The 14273-nt window shown below is 46.2% G+C and overlaps 1 protein-coding gene across 2 annotated transcripts; it reads left to right on the top strand.

Moving 5' to 3' along the window:
- Window positions 1-2181: 2181 nt before the first annotated feature.
- LOC128850795 (E3 ubiquitin-protein ligase RNF4-like) lies at window positions 2182-13858 on the top strand. Of its 2 annotated transcripts, none has more exons than XM_054055810.1 (6): window positions 2182-2281; window positions 6345-6511; window positions 8433-8481; window positions 8804-8949; window positions 13372-13486; window positions 13762-13858. In XM_054055810.1, the coding sequence occupies exons 2-5, from the start codon at window positions 6417-6419 to the stop codon at window positions 13427-13429; spliced, it is 348 nt and encodes a 115-aa protein (XP_053911785.1). In that variant the 5' UTR covers window positions 2182-2281; window positions 6345-6416; the 3' UTR covers window positions 13430-13486; window positions 13762-13858. The 2 variants fall into 2 exon arrangements, 1 of the variants encoding a protein (XP_053911785.1); XR_008448077.1 differs by lacking the exon at window positions 2182-2281 and adding an exon at window positions 6952-7031 and having other exon boundaries at window positions 6326-6511.
- The last annotated feature ends 415 nt before the right edge of the window (window positions 13859-14273 follow it).

Below are 14273 nucleotides of genomic sequence, written 5' to 3'. Positions count from 1 at the left end.
GCACAACAACACTGTGCAGTGCTACAGACTGGGGAAAGAGGGGCTGGAGAGCTGCACAGAGGACAAGGACCTGGGGGTATTGGTTGACAGTGACTGAACATGAGCCAGCAGTGTGCCCAGGTGGCCAAGAAGGCCAACGGCATCTTGGCTTGTATCAGAAATGGTGTGACCAGCAGGTCCAGGGAGGTGATTCTCCCTTTGTACTCGGCACTGGTGAGACCGCACCTTGAGTACTGTGTTCAGTTCTGGGCCCCTCACTACAAGAAGGATGTTGAGGCTCTGGAGCGTGTCCAGAGAAGAGCAATGAAGCCGGTGAGGGGCTGGAGAACAAGTCGTACGAGGAGCGGCTGAGAGAGCTGGGGTTGTTTAGCCTGGAGAAGAGGAGGCTGAGGGGAGACCTTATTACTCTCTACAACTACCTGAAAGGAGGTTGTGGAGAGGAGGGAGCTGGGCTCTTCTCCCAAGTGGCGGGGGACAGGACAATCAGGAATGGCCTGAAGCTCCATCAGGGGAGGTTCAGGTTGGATATCAGAAAAAAAATTCTTCACAGAAAGTGTGATTGGTCACTGGCAGAGGCTGCCCAGGGAGGTGATCGAGTAACCTTCCCTGGAGGTGTTTAAGGAACAGGTGGATGAAGTGCTTAGGGACATGGTTTAAGGGAGTGTTGGGAATGGTTGGACTTGAAGATCCAGTGGGTCCTTTCCAACCTGGTGATTCTGTGATTCTATAATTCTATGACACGTCGGACCCTCTATCTCCCTGCACGCTCCTGGGCAAAGACCCTCCTCCCCCTGTGAGAAAGGTGGCTCCCATCCCATACTTGTCGTCCTGGTGCCGTCTGGGCCATCCCAGGGTGGAGAATCCCAAAGCTCTTGCGCTGACACCAGCCACGGAGCCGTGTATTAATGGACTGGACCCATCTGAGCCTTCCAATGTCACCACCTGGAACTGGAAGGAGGGAAGAAACAATCCCTCGGGCCCAGCTTCCCTCACCAGCCACCCCAAGGCCCTAAAATCTCTTTCAATCCCCACTGGGCTTTGTCCTGGGCTTCACCCCCTCCCAGACGGAGCAGCAGGAACGGGTGCCGGTCTGTCCCCCCCCAGGTTGGGAAGGATCCTGGCAACATCCCTTCCCCGGGCTCCTGGGAGGCAGCAGACTTCCCTGGGAGTGGGGTCTGCTCGACACCTCGGACCCTCTGTCCCCCCTCGGTGGACTCGCTTCCACTCACTCCTTCCTTTTGAGGCCTCGCCTACAACCCGATGGGGGGAGGCACCGGATCCCTTGGATCCTGGGCTTTTTCCTGGGGCTGATTCTGCTCCTGTGTCTCGGGGCTCAGGGCGTGGTTCCCCCAGTCTCTCTCTAGCTCACTGCCCCTGATGCTCCTCAGCCTCTCTGCTTCCTCCTCCAGCTCTGCTACGAGGCTGAGGAGGAGAGTCCACCTGCTCACCCCTTCTGCAGCCATTGCCCTTGCTGTACTCTGCTTCCAGCGCAAGCTGCTGGCACTCCATGGCCCCCTCGGATCAATAACTGCCCCCCTCGGATCAATAACTGCCACGCTTGGATCAATAACTGCCCCCTGGGATCAATAACTGCCCATATTGGATCAATAACTGTCCCCCCTGGACCAATAACTGCCCTCTGGGATCCATAAATTCCCTCTTGGACTGATAACTGCTTCTCGGATCAATAACTTCCCTCCCGCATGGATAACTGCCCCCCCCCCTTCCTCAAAAGCTGTGGCAAAGGGGCGGGGCCATGCAGTGGGAGGGCAGGCAGTGCTGGCCACGCCCCCTTCCCCTGAGGCCCCACCCCCAACGGCACCTCATCCAACCGCACCCACCGCTGGCGCTGGCCCCGCCCCCTCCCGAGCCCTTCAGTCAAACCCTGTCTCCTCACTCCAGCCCCGCCCCTTCCTGGCACAGGCCCCGCCCACTCAGAGGCCCTCCCCCAGGGTCCCCCATTCCCCCCATGCCCCACCTCACCCTCTGCCCCCCCATGCCCCCAGTGCCTCTCAATGACCCCCAGTGTCTCCATGTCCCCCCATGCAACCCTTTGTCCCCAATGCCCCCCCATGTTCCCAATGACCCCCCTGTGCCCCCCCGCCATTTTGCCCCGACTCCTCCTTTGCCCCCTGACCTCCCCCTTCACCCGCCATTTCCCCACAGTTCTGCCCTCCAGAGCCCTCGGTTGCTCCCTTATCCCTCTCTTACCCTCCATTTGCCCCCCGAGACCCCCCAGTGACCCCACAAAGCCGGGATCGAGCGCTGTTGCCCCACCAAGGTAGGTGACACTGGGGGGAAAGGAGGCTAAAAGAGGTTTTTTTGCATCCCCCCTCCCCACCCCCTGGTTCTTACGCCCTATTTTGTGCACTAGAGCCCCCCAGAAGGGCTTGGTGCCCTACGAGGAGGAGGAATTGGGGGGATCCCTGGTTGCACCCCCGGCTGAGCCTTTTTTGTGGAGGCACTGACCCCCTGAGGATGTGGTCAGAGGTGGGGGGGCAAAGGGGAAGGGGAGGGGTCAAAAAGGGGGGGTCATGTGGGGGCCCCTCAGAAAGAGACTCAGAGAGTGCTGGGGAGGAGGTGATGGCATTCTCGGTCTCCTATGGATGGCTCTGTCCTCCCACCCTCCTACCTCAGCAGCCCCCCCACTTTTCACAGGCTGAGAGAAGACTCAACTTCTTTTTTCTTTCCTCTATATCTGATTTGGGGAGGATTGAAAGCAGCTGTAGCCTTTTGCAGAGAAACCTCTGGATAAGGACAAGGAGGAGCTTTTCTTCTGTCCAACCTTCCTCCTTTTTTGATCTTTCTGACACAGGATGTCTGACCAACTTAAAGTTTTGGTCTGTTTTGTTCTCAGAGTGTTTTCTTAACTTCTTTGGTTTGTTTTGGGTTTGTTTGGGTTTTGGTGGTGGTGGTTTAGGGTTTTTTTGGTGAGGCTGCTCATAAATGTCTGTCTTGTTTGCCTGTAGGTGTAAGTGACTGCTTAGAGCGGGCAGGCTGCTATATTTCTATGGTAGGGTGTTTATCTCTCATCTTCCCTGTTTTTATAGTGCCTCTGGCCAAGCTTTTGTAGAACTGGACTGTTTGACCTAATTTGGCTAAAACAAAAGACTCAGCTTCTGCTTTCACTCAAGTTGGTGTAGTGCAAAAATGAGAAGGTCTTTAAAAGCACTGGAAATACACAGGATAGAAAGGTTTGAAAGAGTGAAATGGCAGATTACTGTTCACCGTGATAAAAACCCTTTCTGACGTGCACTTTGTGGTTGGTACGTGCATCTTCTGACCAGAGAATTTGGTTTTATACACTGCATCTTTGATGCTCTGTTTCCTGTTGTTAGGAGTGCAAAGAGAGCTCTTAAGAGTGGAAATGAGAAGCAAAGTCATAAAGGCATAGCATATCATGTATTGACGAATACAATCTTATACTGGTTTTTTTGTCCATAGCTTGCACACACCAGACAGACTGACATTGTGGCTTTCTTCAAGTAGTCCCTTTAGTGTATTGGTAATGTTTAGAAGGATAATGAGCTGAAGTCTTGTTTGTGTTAGTCATGGTAAAACTGTCTACTTGTTGCTTAAGCTAATTTGCCTCGGTTCATGCTAAGCGTGTGGAAGACCAAGCCTTTCAGAGTGGTGTTAGAACTAAGTTTTCAGTTTGTGTTGTCTAGGGAATCCATGGGGTTTGAACTGTAGTTCAAACATGCTAAATTAGGTCAATATGAACTCAGTGAAAATGTTAACTTTCTGTGGAGGAACACATTAAAAGGAGATTTAAATGAGGATTATGGGAACCAGTATTCTTTTACTGCTAGTGTAAACTATTCTTAATTTAGATGGTTCTACTTTTATTTTTCTCGAGTATCTAGCTGTATAGAGAAAGGTCGGTGGCTATAGTCCTTAAAAAGCTAGTAAGCCTGCTGGAATAAACCTGAACTTTGTTATGAGGGTAACACTACTTATGCCCTTGGGAGAACTAAATGACAGGAACACTGACTGCATGTGCGGAGCCGTGCGTCTGAGAGGAAGGGAGAGTGGCCTTTTCTGGGATGGTGTCATCCTGCCGTGATGCAATGAAAAGTCTGTAAAAGTCAAACCTATTTATTGGCTAATTTGATCTGCTAAGTTGTTACACTAAAAAAAAAAAAAGTTTTGGTTTTTTTTTTTTTCCAAGTCTTAATTCTGTAATTTTGAATTTTGACTGCATCTAGCTAACAGCTTCAGCTGGAGTTATTTTATGTTTCTGGATTGAGGTTGATGCAGTAACTCTGATTTGTATTATCCAGTCTTGGGAGTCCTTTAGTGTACCGTTGCACTGGGTTGTATTCAGTGTTAAATCAGAGAAGTACAGAGTCCTGTGAAACCTTCTGGGTGCTTTGCATCCCAAACCGTGCTGTCTAGGGAATACATCAGACTCAGGTTTTGCTGTCTTTCAGTGGTGCGGATGCATCAGCGTATTGGATTGCTCTAAAGGTTCTATTTAAAAACAATTCTAACAACTTGTAATTTCAAGTAAGCTATGTAAAATTTGTTCCTTTATACTCCTCAGATGTGTGTATCAGGTAATTTTTCCCAGCTTTTTAATGTCCAAATATTTTTCTTTTTCTTTTTTTAAAAATTTTAAACACAGAAGTTCTTTAAGCCCTAAGTTGGTAATAATTTTCATTATCACTTTGAGCACTTGGCTCTGCTTTGGAAATGAAAATGTCATAAGGCTTTTTTAGCCTGTATTGCAGTAAAGGAACTAAAGAAGAAGGTTTTTTGTGGATATAGTATTTTCTTTAGGTAGTGTAACATGTTTTGAATTTAGTACTGACAATATTAACAAGTGTGGATCCTTTTTCTTACTTTAAGTGTTACAATAGTTGTAGGTATAGCAAGTTAATCCTTTTCACCTTTCAGACTTTGTTCTGATCATATCTGAGATGGTTTTGTATGTTCTTAGTTGCTGTTTAACTGTCATCTGTTGTGTGCTCTCAATGAGCAAGTAAAAAATACTTGTAATAAAAGTTGTAGCTGAATACTTATGGAGGAAGGAGCTTTAATTTTGTAGCTATTTCTGTCATTTTGATTTATTCGTACTCGATTATTACTACATGTACGCTGGAGATGCAGAGGTAATTAACACATGCAGTTTCTATTTGTTAAAAACTAACAGCAGTTGTTTAACATTTGGGTTTTACAAACCAGGCAATTTAATTTTTTCTAATCTCCTTTAATCTTGGGCAATATGAGTCCATTTTCAGGTTACCTCAATTCAGGAGGAAGATGATGAAAATGTCAAAGGAGACATTAGGCTGACGAACTACAACTCTTTCCCCCTGTCCTCGTAGGGAGGTGCTCCAGCCCTCTGATGATCTTTGTAGCCTTCCTCTGGACCCGTTCCAACAGTTCCATATTCTTCTTATGTTGAGGATTCCAGAAGTGGACACAGGATCTCCAAGTGGGGTCTCGCAAGAGATGAATAGAGGGGCAGAATCCCCTCCCTCGACCTGCTGTCCATGCTTCTTTGGATGCAGCCCAGGATACGGTTGGCCTTCTGGGCTGCAAGCACGCATTGCCGGCTCATGTCGAGCTTCTCATCGACCAGCACCCCCAAGTTCTTCTCTGCCGGGCTGCTCTCAATCACATCATCCCCCATCCTGTGTTGAAATTGGGGATTGCCCCGACCCAGGTGTAAGACCTTACACTTGACCTTGTTGAAACTCATGAGGTTCACACAGGTCCACTTCTCCAGCCTGTTCAGGTCTCTCTGGATGACATCCCGTCCCTCCGGTGTGGCAACTGCCCCTCTCAGCTTGGCGTCATCTGCAAACTTGCTGAGTGTGCCCTCAATCTCGCTGTCTGTGTCATTGATGAAGATAATAAACAGCACTTGTCCCAGTACAGATCCCTGAGGGACACCACTTGTCACGGATCTCCATCTGGACATCGAGCTGTTGACCACTACTCTCTGAGTACGACATGCAACCAGTTTCTTATCCACCGTACCATCCACCCATCAAATCCATCTCTCTCCAATTTAGAGAGAAGGATGTTGTGTAATTGGTAGAGGGAGCTTCCCTTTACAGGGTAGATTTATTCGCAGGTAGTGTAACTCTATATTAAAACACAGAGAATCTTTAAGATGGTTTTTCAGCCATTTGTAGGGTGATTAGAGCAAATGGTTTGTGTCGAAATGTGGCAGAATGTTTACGATGTCTAGCTTGTTTATTCCTTTTAACCCAGCTGAATACGGTCCACTTAAAATATGAACCATTATAGTGTATTTATAATCGCAAGTTTCCAGGATTGTTCCTGGGATATATGGGTTATAATATATCTAACTTCCCAAAATGAAATTGCAGAGAATCAACGACAAAGGAGAAGTCTCCGTCTAAGAAGCCAGCGTCAGTTGGACAGCTGTGTACTGAGTAACGATGATGAGGATGAATCAAGAGATAAATGATGTGTACATGACAGATAAAGTGAGTCAAGAACTGGGACCAGTGGAGGATGAAACTACAAGTTCAAAGTACGTATGCCTTATGACCTAGCAAACACTGAATTTGGCTTTTCTTCTACAGGTCTAAGTTATATTGCTATAGCCTGGCTTATTTTTGAAGTCTTAACTTGTGCACATTCTAGTTTGTTTCCACTGTCAATGAGTACAACATGACATTTTGCATGATGATGAAATGATACCGTTTGTACTTTAGGATAAAAAGCCAGCCCAAGAGAGTAGTACAACTTTGTATGGCACTACAAAGATGAGTGTGTGGAGGTACAGCAGGGAAGGAAGATTGGTCACAGGCCATAGCTCATAATGTGTTCTATTTACTTCTCCTGCATCGCTCTGGTAGTGATGATAGATCTGGAAATATTTTCATTTTCATTGGTGTAGATGAGACTTGGTGTCAAGGCAGCTTGGCAAATTCCAGTGAAAACTGTTATTCATTCACTCCCTTTTTTTAGACACTGTGCCAGTTAACTGCCTTTTTCTCTTGGAGCGGTGACTGTTCTTCCCAAGGAACACTTGCAAGGCAATTGTGGAGGTAATACCGTTATAGCCAGTTCTTGTTCTGTATATGTATGTCATGGAGCTCTGTGGTATGTTGGCACATGAGGTGACAATCTCACTGTTCGGGTAGAGAAAACAGTCAACTCCTGCTGTAGGAGCAGTCCATTATGTGAAGAAAGGCGAAATGCATTAGACTAATTAAGTGAAACCAGGTGCCCACGTGACTAGGGAAGGTGAATGTGAGAACTGTGAGAGAGATGGTTTTTGAAAGTGTTTTGTGGGGGGTAATAGAGGGTTGGATAAAGCTGATGTGCTTTGAGCCTTTTAGGTTCCTGGAAGGCAGTGTAGGAGAGAAATGGATATGGAACTTTGATGTGAGTATTTTGGGTATCAGGTCTTAAATATGGCACTTAAATGTCTTGTACTATTCTAAAACATAGTGCATTTTGCCAATGAATTTGTAGATTTTTAAATTTTGCCTTTAAACTATGTAGGTGAATAAATCCCATTAATTAGTTAACATGAAAAAATCAATGTTTTGTTCCTTTAGTCTCAAGGTTCTCTTCAAGAACGTGCCTTTCTGCTTTGCTACGGTAAGGCTGAAAGAGGACAGTGCTACATTATTTAGTATTGGGGAAAGAGTACTGGTGCTGGAGACGACAGAGTTACCCTGTAGACAGCTCTCTATCACTGTTAAATTCTTCTTGCTTCCATGAAGATTCTCATCAGTTGTAATGACTGAATTGGTGTTAGGCCTGCTGCGTAAAGAAATTGAGTAGCAAAAATGGGAGAATTAATGGCGTTTGATTATGTATGCACAAGTAGTAGTGCTCACTGCTCGAATTTAAGATTACGAGATAAAGGATATCTCATGGGTTTTATTTCAGTAGGAGTAATAAATTAGAAACTGTAGCTTAGCAGAGGTGATGACATAATAGACAAGTGCTTATGGTAAAGACTTAAGAGAGCAGCTTCCCGTGATCATTTCAAATAGCAATTGATTTGTAACTACAAGTGGCAGGAAGATCTTCCACTTTCTGATAAAGTAGTATTCAGCATTTTAGTCTGACAAGTCCTAAATGCAGAGAATACCTGTTTCTCTTAGTAAGTGTACGCGCAGTACAGCTGTCCTGGAGGCTGAAGGCAGGAGAGTTACACCTGCAACCACAGCTTGGTAATAGCCACCAAGTCAACCTTTCCTTCTATGAACCAGAAATTGATGTTTGACTGTTTCCTTACGTTAGTGTTCCTGCCCTCCACTTCTTAAAGGAGTTCCTTGGTATGAACGTTACTAGGCTGGGGTATTGCTAGATGGAAGTAGGGGATGCTTTGACTTCTGACAAGATGACATGTTGTTTTATGTGTGGGCAACCCTCAGTGCACAGTGAAATTAATGGATGCCCCTTCTTTCTGGTTTTGTTCTCTCTCCTGCCAGGCCGTCTGGTCCCATTACATGTCCAATTTGCATGGATGTCCACTTGGAGGTAAGGAGCCACATGTTGCCATTGTTTCTTTTTTGTCGGAGGGAGAGCGGGGCAGAGAGTGAGCTGTGCAACTCTCTTGGGTTACGTGGGGCACTACAGCCAGCTGGTTTGCAGTGCAGAGCTTGGCTTGGCAGTGAAACTAGCTTGTAACTCAACATCATTGTGGGTGGTGCATGTAGAGGGAGAGATCCTTACCAAGCTCGCCCTAAAAGATCAGTGCACTCCACATTATTATAGTAGCAAAGTGGTGATCCTAGATATTCCAAGTCCTGTTTGCCTCCAGCCAAGAAACCAACAGCTGTTGTGATTTCTTTTCTTCCAGATTATGCAGAGTGGACGACTGTTTGTGTCAACCAAACGCGGTCACGTCTTCTGCATTCAGTACCTCCTTCACTCGCTTAAGAATGCCAACTCTTGCCCAACCTGCAGGAAGAAACTTACTCACAAACAATATCATCCCATTTATATGTGAGTGCTTCTCTTTCTCAGGACTGACACAACTGGGCTTTGGGGGACCATGTTGTGTTTTCAGTGCTCTAAAAATTTAAATAGCAGCAGGTTGTACACACATCCAAATAAAACTGATTTTTTTTTTCAGAAAATTCCTTGTACGTAGATAGACAGCTTTTTGTATGGTCCAAGCTGCTGCTTACGTTCCTGCTTCTGAAGTTAAATTTACAGCCATGTCTGTCCAGAGCAGCAGCCTCTATCAGAAAGGAAACCGCTAACCCATTTCCTACTGCTTTTTTTTAGGCTTAATAAGAGGAGTCTGAATATTTTGTTATTTCTTGCTCTCTAAATTATTCCTACCCTTGTATATGGATAGGGAATATTTAAATCTCAAAATACAATTTGCCATTTCCTTACATGTTTGGATTTATTGTCTAAGCTCATGACTGTATTACTTTCTCCTATACCGTCTTTGCCCACGTAGAGTAAGTTCTGTAATGATGTCTTGTTTCATTACAAATCAATATTAAATTGATAAGCAGGGAATGCAATAAAATAACCAACTATTAACCAGCAACTGGGGCTTTGTAAGCAGAAGGTTTGAATGTGAAGATGACTTTATGAACTCCATGAGATATAAAGTACATAAAAAAACCCCTCCGTGAGATACGAAGCACCGGCGCAGGTTGCCCAGGGAGGTGGTGGGTGCCCCATGCCTGAAGGTGTTCAAGGCCAGGTTGGATGGGGCCTTGGGCAGCCTGATCTAGTGGGCTGTCCCTGCCTATGGCACGGGGCGTTGGAACTACATGATCTTTAAGGTCCCATCCAGCCCGAACTATACTATGATACATGGACAGTTGGCAACATCTACAATGTAAAAAGCGTTTTTGGAATGGTTTAACTGCCCAGAATTCCTGTATTGGCATCACCACACTGAATTTAATTTCTAATGGGATGAGATGGTCTCTTGGGTTTGTAACTGTTCTCTACGACTTTCTCCTGATAACTAAGTAGAAGAGAGTCTTCTAAAGGCTTGCTGGTGATAAAGAAGAAACAAATTGTGTGTTTTGCCCTTGTCAGCTGAGTGCCAGACTACCTACAGATGTGCTGGCTGCATCGAGTGTGCCCACGTGCCCAGCGTAATGCTTCAAGTTCAGTACGTTCCCTTTGCTGTTCTCGGCAGTTGTTGTATTGACACCCGACTGGTTTTAGCCCAGTGCACAGGATCAGCAATTCAGTAATTGTGTTACCAGGGCTTTAGGAAGTAGGAAGCTTTACAAGATGTTTGGTAGCAGTCTTGGTGTTTGGTTGGCAGCTTTTTGAGAGAGAAGTTGCATCTCCCTTTGCCCTGAGGCTTTCCCAGCTTTCTTTAGACGAGCGTTTTGACAAGCCAAGAGAAGTCAGGCACATGTCCTAGGAGAGAGCATTCCTCTCTTTCAGTGAGGCAGGAGCACTCTGGTGTATCTGCTGTAAGCCAGTCACTCCTTCCTTCCTTCCTTCCTTCCTTCCTTCCTTCCTTCCTTCCTTCCCTCCTTCCTTCCTTCCTTCCTTCCTTCCTTCCTTCCTCCCCTCCTTCCTCCCCTCCTTCCTCCCTTCCTCCCTTCCTCCCTTCCTCCCTTCCTCCCTTCCTCCCTTCCTTCCCTCCCTTCCTCCTTTCCTTCCCTCCCTTCCTCCCTCCCTCCCCAGGCCTGACTTAGAAATGTCTGAATTAAACCCCTAACAGCTAAAACCTCAAGTGGAAGTGGAATCCCAGATGAGCTGATACAAACAGGATGAGAGTAATCTCATCTAGGTAAGATTAAGTCAGCATTCTGTCATCCACACCTGCAGCAGTCGCATCTAGGAAGGCTAAACTTTGGCCTCTTAACATTAAAGCTAATGTCTAAAATGAAACCTCAAGTGCCTTTTGGCAGTTGCTTGGTTATGGAAGCCTTTAGAAGCACCATTCTGTGCTCTGGGGAGGCACAACTGTGGGATGCATTTAGTTAACATTGAGTTCTGGTGTGTCTGTGCTAAGCCATCCTAGAGATCTGTAGGAAGCCTTTGACTAAAGCAGCTCTTCCAATTAGCTGTGTCAAGCTCTTTGTGGGAGATTGCAGCCCCAAAGTAGAGGGTGTTTCTTAGGATGTTTCTGGATGTAGTAGCGCAGAGAGACTTTTGTTCCGTAAAGGCTACCTGAAGAAATGCAATCCCTTCCCCACCCTGGTTTTGAATAGCTTTGCTTCAGCCCTGCTGTCAGGACTGTGCGGGTTCTGCCTTGTGGCCATCTGGCAACTGCTAAAATGTTGAAGCCATTTGGTTCCTGTGTGCTCCCATCGATACCAAACTGCAAGCAAGGTCTGCAGCATGCTGGGGATGGTGCGGTGACAGCACAGGCTGGCATTTGGGTCCCCAAACCCACAGAGACGTTGCAACAGTGCTAAAGATTGCTTGAAGCATGGAGAGAAGCCAGCTCAAGATGAAAACTGTGAAGATATGTAAGGGCCACCGAAGCAGCTTAATCCCAGTTGCTTAAAAAGGGGAGGGGAGGGACAATAAATCTTTGTGGCGAGTTTCCCTTGGGTGGCTTCAGCACAAGAAGGATGATGAGAAGAGGATGTCAAGGGATTGACTCTGGGGATGAGGGCGAGTCAGGTATCTGTGCAACTTTGGCAGAGTACCAGCCATAGCCTAAGAAGACTTGGCACACCTCCGTCCCTGCAAGTCTCACTTTCTACTTTTTGTCTCAACAGATCTAATTGAAATTTAGATCCCACAAAGTAGAAACTGTTTACCAAGAAACTTTTTAGCTTTTGCGTGCCCTTTGAAGTACCACAAGTTTTGTGCATCTCAAGTTGAATTGTAAGCCACAGAAGATGGAGTGTCAGTGTTTTCCATTGAACCTTGTTTACAGCAGCCTGATGCCTTGCTGCATCCTCTGGTTGTGTTGTTGTCCTTCCCTAGCCTCTCCATGCTTGTGCGGGCTTTGCTGGGAAACAGTTTGACTTCCCAGCAAGAGAAAGACTACCTGTCTTGAACTGTTTCAAGATGGGTTATGTAAGCAGACCCCCGCTGCCGGGACAACGATTGTTGTGTCAGCAGATGACCACGCAAGTCCTGCACTGGGCGTGCTGGAGACTGGACGTCAGTTCCTGACTTCCTTTGCTCAGGAGCAAACTCTGAGTGTTAGTTGTCTTCGTCTCAGGTGAGAACATTGGGTGATGGTGAGAAAACCTCTGGGGTAATTCTACATGGAAGCGTTGGTGATTTTTAAAAAGCCTTTCCCATTGGAAGGGCCCTAAAACGATCCCCCAGTCCACCTGCCTGACCGCTGCGGGTCTGGCCAAAAGTTACTGCATGCTGTCAAGGGCATTGTCCAAAAGCCTCTGAACACTGGCAGGCTTGGGGCATTGATCACTTGGCCAGGAAGCCTGTTCCAGTGTTTGACCACCCTCTTGGTAAAGAAATGCTTCCTCACGTCCAGTCTAAACCTCCCGTGGCACAGCTCTGAACCGTTCCCACACATCCTATCTGTGGATCCCAGGGAGAAGAGCTCAGCACCTCCCTCTCCACTGCCCCTCATCAAGAAGCTGCAGAGATCAAGGAAGTGGCCCCTCAACCTCCTTTCCTCCAAACTAGACAAGCCCAAAGTCCTCAGCTGCTCCTGACAAGACATTCCTTCCAGCCCTGTCACCAGCTTTGTTGCCCTCCTCAGGACACGTTCGAGAACCTGCACATCCCTCTTCAGTTGACTGCTCTCAATGTTTCTTAAGCGGAGCACAGGCTCATAGCCTTCTAATTAGCTTTGATCCCTCTGCTGACAAAGAGGGGAAGAAATGAGGGGTCAAGAGTCAATGGGTTGCTTTCTGTTAAACTTAGGATTTTTCTAGTTTTCTAACAAACGAGCTTATGATGGTGTATCGTTTAGGGATTGGATAAGATCAACTAAGGCTTCAGGTGCAGTTGTAGGTGTCTGGGATGCAAATAGCAAACTGTGATACCTAACCTTTAGTTTTGGATAGAAACTGGTGGCTTGAGAAAGGAAATGTGAGAGAGGGCATGTATTTAAGAGAACCCGCTCTCCAGGTAAACAATTTTACTCCCCATTGCAAACCAAATTCTTAACCCACCTTGTTTACAGAACTTCTAGAAATAATTTTCTGGGTTTGTAGTAAATACACTGAAACATGAGCATATTCACATAACTTCACCTTCCTTTTCACTTGCAAACCATCATGATCTGTTTTCTCTTTGTGGCACAAGTGCCAAGAGGTCTGGGGTGACGTGTTTCTTGGATGCGGTGTGTTCAGCTAGGAGTGACAAATGGCACCATCCTTTGCCTACAACAGCCTTTCAGGAGAGAGTTTTGTGTCTCGTGGTGTGCTCTCAATGGTGCTACAAAGCTGAGGGCCACATTAGAATTAGTCCTAAAGAAAGTGCTAAGAACTTGGTCTCTCTTAGAACCGACGGAAGCGCCGCAGAGGAGGACTTAATTGCAGTCCAGTGGCAAAACGATTGAGGCTGATGGATTCGGAAAGAGAAAGGGATGCTGAATCTCAGCCAAGGGAAGACAGTGGTAAGCTTTCATTATAGCTTGGGAAAAACGTAAACTGCTTCTCAAGGGTTGGTTTTCCACTTAACATGTACGCTTCCCAGTTTCTGGGTCCTTTTGTGGGGAGGAATGGGAGCCTGCCTTTAGAAATACTGTAAACTTATTATATCCATATAAAGCTAGAAGTCAACCTGAATCGATAGGGGCGAGGTTGAATCCTACCTCAGTCTGTTGCATAGTGGCAGGAAAGTTTACTCCTTTGCAGCCTCTGATCTTGACTCTAACATTGTGTTTTGAAGCTGCTGAAGAAGCTGAGGGTTCCCATCCATCTGGTGAGGATCTTGGAGGGAAAACATCTGAATCTGAAGTTGAAGACGCATCTGACGATATTGTTCAGGTAAGTAAGGAACAGCACGTTTATGTAAATGTTGTGTTCAGATTAGGTTTGCATCGTTCTTCCTGATAGAATCTGGCTTTAAGGATGAGTTGTAGACTCCAAGTGGACTTGTCAGTGCATGAAAGCCACACGTTACAGGTCAATACAAAATGTGCTCTGAAGGTGCTGCTAAGTAAAAAAAATACCATTCATGTGTGGTGTGACATAAGGAGATGCAATTGAATGTGGAAGCTTTTCCAGACTTATTAAAGGTATTGGCTGATTAAGTGAATCAGAAGTGAAGAAGATCACATGATGTCCCTGATTTCTCAAATATGAAGACTTGAACTGCAACAGCACTTCCAAAAGACATGCAAAGACATGCAAGCACATCAGTAGCTAACATTGGCACAAATTGGTTTACTTTATGACTCC

The sequence above is a fragment of the Cuculus canorus genome, unplaced genomic scaffold (assembly GCF_017976375.1).
Source record: "Cuculus canorus isolate bCucCan1 unplaced genomic scaffold, bCucCan1.pri scaffold_78_arrow_ctg1, whole genome shotgun sequence".
Lineage (NCBI taxonomy): Eukaryota > Metazoa > Chordata > Aves > Cuculiformes > Cuculidae > Cuculus > Cuculus canorus.
The sequence above is the reverse complement of the archived record's forward strand: the minus strand, read 5'-3'. Positions and strand labels throughout refer to the sequence as shown.